This window comes from Chrysochloris asiatica, unplaced genomic scaffold, assembly GCF_000296735.1.
Source record: "Chrysochloris asiatica unplaced genomic scaffold, ChrAsi1.0 scaffold00092, whole genome shotgun sequence".
Lineage (NCBI taxonomy): Eukaryota > Metazoa > Chordata > Mammalia > Afrosoricida > Chrysochloridae > Chrysochloris > Chrysochloris asiatica.
The window spans coordinates 2711005-2716513 of NW_006408610.1; the positions used below are offsets into that span (position 1 = coordinate 2711005).

Here is a 5509-nt window from a genome sequence, read left to right on the forward strand (position 1 = left end):
TAACCACTACGCTACCAGAGAGATTGATAAATACGGTGCCATTGAATTGATTCCAACTCATTGCAAAGCAGCCCTATAGGACCAAATAGAACTGCTCCATAGGGTTTCCAAGGCTGTAAATCTTTACAGAGGCAGACTGCAACTTCTCTCTCCAGTGGAGAATCTACCTTTGACCTTTCAGTTCATAGAGTGCTTAATCACTGTGCTACCAGAGTTCCTAGAACACGACATGGCCAGAGACATGTGCATTGGATATGGCCACGACTTTAGTGATCCTAATCCTGGTGTGGTGCTGTAAGATAAGTACAGGGCTGCTAACCACACGGTCAGTGGTTCAAACCCATTGGCTGCTTCTTGGCATCCCCACACAGGGTCACTCTGTATTGGAACTGACTCAACAGCACTTAACAACAACAACAACAACAAGACCTTTAAGGAGTCCAGCTGTGGTACTGTTGGATCATCACTGGACTGCTAACCACAAGGTCAATGGGTTCAAACCTACCAGTTTCCCCTTGGAAGTGCTATATAGGGTTGCAATGAGTCAGAACTGACTCAATGGCACCAAACAACAACAACAAAGACAATTAAAAAATTTTTTATTGTGAAAGCTTTCTAATGGACCTCAAGTAAGTACTTATTCAGGTCCGTTCCAGTTGTATAACAATTGCTGTTGTTAATGCCATTGAGTTGGTTCTGACTAATAGTCACCCGGTATAGAGTTTCTGAGGAACGGCTGATGAATTTGAATCACGAACCTTGTGGTCCAATGCCCCTAATTAACACTGATCATGGGCTAATATGTTAAAACCAATTCAAATATTCCTTTCAAATTAACAAAATCTTATGCTGTAAATCTTATGCAGTGCCCTGGTATGGCGCTGTAGGATAAGCACTAAACTGCTAACCACAAGGTTGGCAGTTCAAACCCATCAGTTGCTCCTCAGAAATCCTATACAGAGGCACTATGGCTCAGAACTGAGTCAATGGCATTTAACAACAACGTGCTGCACATTAAGAAAAATCAATCTGATTTCATGTGTGCAATGGAAAGGAACTCACTGGCCCATGGAGTTGTAGTTTTTAATGAAACCTGCTGGTTTCAGTGCTCTGAGTGTTAGGAAATGGTCTGGGATGGAGTTTGAGCACTGGCTGTACCTTCTGGTTTATACTAGAACTAAAGAATGTAAATCAGATGTCTCCCAAATGTTCTCTTATTTTCTTACAGTCCAAGACATACCTCTAATCTTTGAGTGAACTCTGTTATCTCACCTTCATACAAGGGGTGTGACCCAAGTGTGAAGTACTCCCATTCACTACCCAGGCCCACCTGGGTAGTCTGTCTCCAGTATCACATCTACTCTGTTTGCAGTGGGATAATTAGTGTTAACTCTTAGGCGGCCTTCCACATTCTTGCTGTTTTCCAAGTGAGTCCCACATAAGTGGGCCTGAAACGCCTGTACTCTGTCCTTCAAACCCTCCCTGCAAAATGAGAGAGTAACTGCCCAGATTTGAATTTTGGGCTCTTTTTGTCTTCCTCCAGGGGCCTCAGAACTAGTATTTCTCCTGGAGCTAAGTGTTTTAAATATACGTTGGCATTTACTAGAACTAAATGACTAATTGGATGAAATTTGCATCAGTAAGTTATTTTTGTTTTGTTAAGTGCTGTCTGACTCATGTCGATTTTTGTTGTTGTTAGGTGCCATTGAGTCAGTACCAACTCATAGTGACTAATATGCACAATGGAATGAAATGCTGCCTGGTCCTGTGCCAGCCTCACAATCATTGCTACATTTGCTTCCACTATGCCAATCCATCTCGTTGGGGGTCTTCCTCTTTCTCTCCGACCCTCCACTCTATCAAATATGATATCCTTCTCCAGGGAGTGGTCCCTCCTAATAATATGTCCAAGTATCAGAGACGAAGTCTGGCTATCCTGGAATCCAAGGAGCATCTGGCTGTAATTCTTCCAACACAGATTTGTTTGTTCTTTTGGCGGTCCATGGTACTTTTAATATTTTCCTCTAAAACTGTAACTGAGTGCATTAATTCTTCTGTGGTCTTCCTTATTCACTGTCCAATTTTCACATGCATATGTCAGGTTATTGAAAATACCATGGCTTGAGTCAGGCGCACCTTAGTCCTCAAACTGACATCTTTGCTCTTAAACACTTTAAAGAGGTCTTGAGAGGCAGATTTACTTATTACAATATGTCACTTGATTTCTTAACTACTACTTCCATGAGTGTTGATGGTTGATCTGAGCAAAGTAAAGTCTTTGTCACCTTCAATCTTTTCTCCATTTACATGGATATTATTTACTGGTTCATTGGTGAGGATTTAGTTTTCTTTACATTGAGATGTAACCCATACTGAAGGCTGTGGTCTTTGATCTTCATCTGTAGTTTAAAGTCATCTTTGCTTTCAGCAAGTAAGGTTGTATCATCTGCATATCGCAGGTTGTTAATGAGTCTTCCTCTAATCCTGATGGCACGTTTTTTCTTCATAGAACCCAGTTCCTCGGACTATGTGCTCACCATACAGACTGAATAAGTATGGTGAAAGAATACAATGCTGGCACACACCTATCCTAATTTTAAACCATAGCTATTGTTGTTGTTAAGTGCCATCGAGTCGGTTCCGATCCATAGCGACCCTGTACAGGGTTTCCGAGGGTGTAAATCTTTACGGGAGTAGAAAGCCTCATCTTTCTCCCGCGGAGCGGCTGGTAGTTTCGAACCGCTGACCTTAAGGTTCGCAGCCCGATTCGTAACCGATTGGAAACCCATAAATTGTTCCTTGGAGTAAGCTAAAGCTGTCTGTTTCTGTAAAGATTTACAGTCTCAGAAACATCAAAGAGCAGTTCTATTTTGTCCTATAAGGTTACTATGAGTCAATCAACTCTCTGGCAGTGGATTTAATTTATTAGTTCTTGAGTAATGACCGTTTAGGACTATGCAGGAAAAAAAGAGATGCTTTATCACATTGCTGATGTCAATGGTGGTAAGAAGGAACTAATGACTGAGTTTGTGGTGATGAGTGAGAAAGAGCAAAAGTTAGCTTCAACCATGGGCTGAGTTTATTTAGTGGTTGATGCTCATTTCTCTATCCTTAGAGCTATCAAAATGATCATTACTGAAATAGCTGCAGGATATAAAATACCATTATTGCTCATTTGTAGCTCGTTTATACCCTAACTTCCTCTTTTTCCCTGGAAATGACTGTGACTGTGACTTAGAAATGTAGCCATTATGTTCTATCACAACTGTGATGATCTGAAATCATTTAACCATTTTTCTTTTTCACCTTCTTTTTTATAGGAAAGATGGAAGAGCTGAGTCAAGCCCTGGCTGGTAGTTTTTCTGTGTCACAAGATTTGAATAGCACAGCAGCCCCACACCCCCGCCTGTCCCAGTACAAGTCCAAGTATAGTTCCTTGGAGCAGAGTGAGCGGCGCCGTCGGTTACTGGAACTGCAGAAATCGTAAGGGATACTTTAACTACTTGGTTGCTTTCTCGGAGCTGGGAGGTGTGGATCAATCAGGAGGCCTCAGGCTTGTCTTAGTAGATCTTTTGTAGGTTTACCTTCTGGCCAATGAGATTGGGAGGGGTAAAAATCCTGACAGAGGTAAAACTCCATCCTGTATGCCCAGAATTTAGGAAAAGATGGGAGAGTAGGGAAAGACTGTAGTTTGACAGCAAAAGCTCAATTATTTGGTTAAATTTTTCTTTTTTTCCTGGCAGCAGTAGTGAGCTTTTCATTTCGGAACTTGTGAAAGCCACACCCATTCTTCCATTCCCCACATTCTCTGTGTTGCTGTTGTGTGGCTTCTCCAACACTCTGCATCCTGGCATTGGTGTGGTCTTCCCGTCTGCCTTCAGCCCAAATGTTTCTACTGAGCCCTTGGGAGTTCAAAACAAATAATTCCACAGGGAGCCTGAGGAAATGTCTTCCATGCACTCAATTCTAAATGCCAAGATGAACAACAGCCAAAGAGAACAGGATAGAAGTGTTTGAGTCTGGATTGTGCTGAAGGCAGGGCCTGGCCTTTTATTCTCAGAGTAGCCTGGACCTTTTCTCGGTAATGAATCAAGGGATTAAGGATTAGGAGAAAATATTAACAGCTGCTCAGTGTCCATCTGGTTTGTGGTTTTGCTCAGTGCTGCATCACTAGATGTATTTAACAGGGATGATTCCCTGTGGCCTCTGGAATTGCTTGTGGATTATATTCCCAGATCAGTCCTCTTGTTTTCTCTTTTTAATTATAATTATTTTGCAATAGATAATACATTCATATGGTTCAAAATTCAATCTTGATACAAGGGAATATGGTAAAAAGTCTCCCTCTTAATTCTGTCCCCTAGGCATCCCATTCTTTTGTATCCTTCCAAAGATGTTCTGTGTAATGTGTATGGCTCTGTGTGTATACAACAGGTGTTTTTGTTTTGTTTCAGTTTTTATTGTAAATTGAGTGATAGTTTACATTAGGGAACATCAGTTTTACATTCAGCGTTTCATTGTAGTGATTACAATCTCTGCATCATCATTTAACAATATTTGCTTCTATTCCCTCTGTTTTTGTTGTTTTTTTTGGTGAAGGGGATGTACACAAAAACACTCAGGAATATAATCATTTAAACAACCAAAGGACACATTCTGCAAGCCTGCCTGCTGGCCACCAGCACCTGCCTGCCAGCACACAGCCTTTCTCTTTCCATGAGTCTAGAGTCATCAGCTGCTCTCTCTCTCTCCATGCCCTCATCTCTGTCTCCATCTCTGGTGTCGCTGCTTCTCTGGATAGGATAACAATTTTTTAAAAAAACAATACAAGCTATTGCTTTTTTCTTTTTTTTTTTTAAAGGTTTTATTGTGAATTGATAGTTTACATGACAGAACATTGGTTTTGCACTCAACCAATCATATTTTGTTTCATTGTAATGACTACACTCCCCTCCATGCACAATCGGTTAACAATATTTGCCTCTATTCTCCACCCCCACCCCACCTCCTTTTTTTTAAAAAATGTACACAAAACACACAGCAATATATAATCGTTTAAATAACCAAAAAGGCATGTTTTGCAAGCCAGCCTCCTGCCTGCCAGCACACAGCCTATCTCTTTCCATGAGTCTTGAGTCCTCAGCTGATCTATCTCTCCATACCATCACGGACGCCTCTATCTCTGGTGTCACTGCTTCTCTGGTTAAGATCCCACATTCCACTCATGCTCTTCCTTCCTGATGGTCCTAGGGTCCTCTGTTCCTGGAATGTAAGATGAACTACTCCCCGCTTTTGGTTACACATCTTCTACTTTTATAGTTGTGACAATCGAAATTAGTCATGCCAACAATTACTATTGAATCAAAAGAATCCTATCCCCATTCCCTTTCACCAGACTCATCTTGTTGTTGTTGTTAAGTGCCGTCGAGCCGGTTCCGACCCATAGCGACCCTGTACAGGGTTTCCGAGGGTGTAAATCTTTACAGGAGTAGAAAGCCTCATCTTTCTC

The 5509-nt window shown here is 41.5% G+C and overlaps 1 protein-coding gene across 1 annotated transcript in view; it reads left to right on the plus strand.

Annotated features, from left to right (window-relative positions):
• The first annotated feature begins 1374 nt into the window (after window positions 1–1374).
• Window positions 1375–5509, plus strand: part of SNUPN (snurportin 1) — a 41967-nt gene continuing 37832 nt past the window's right edge. Inside the window, exons 1-2 of the mRNA XM_006866467.1 lie at window positions 1375–1427; window positions 3321–3483. Of these exons, the coding sequence (XP_006866529.1) occupies window positions 3326–3483 (158 nt within the window). The 5' untranslated portion in view covers window positions 1375–1427; window positions 3321–3325. The remainder of the gene's footprint in view (window positions 1428–3320; window positions 3484–5509) is intronic.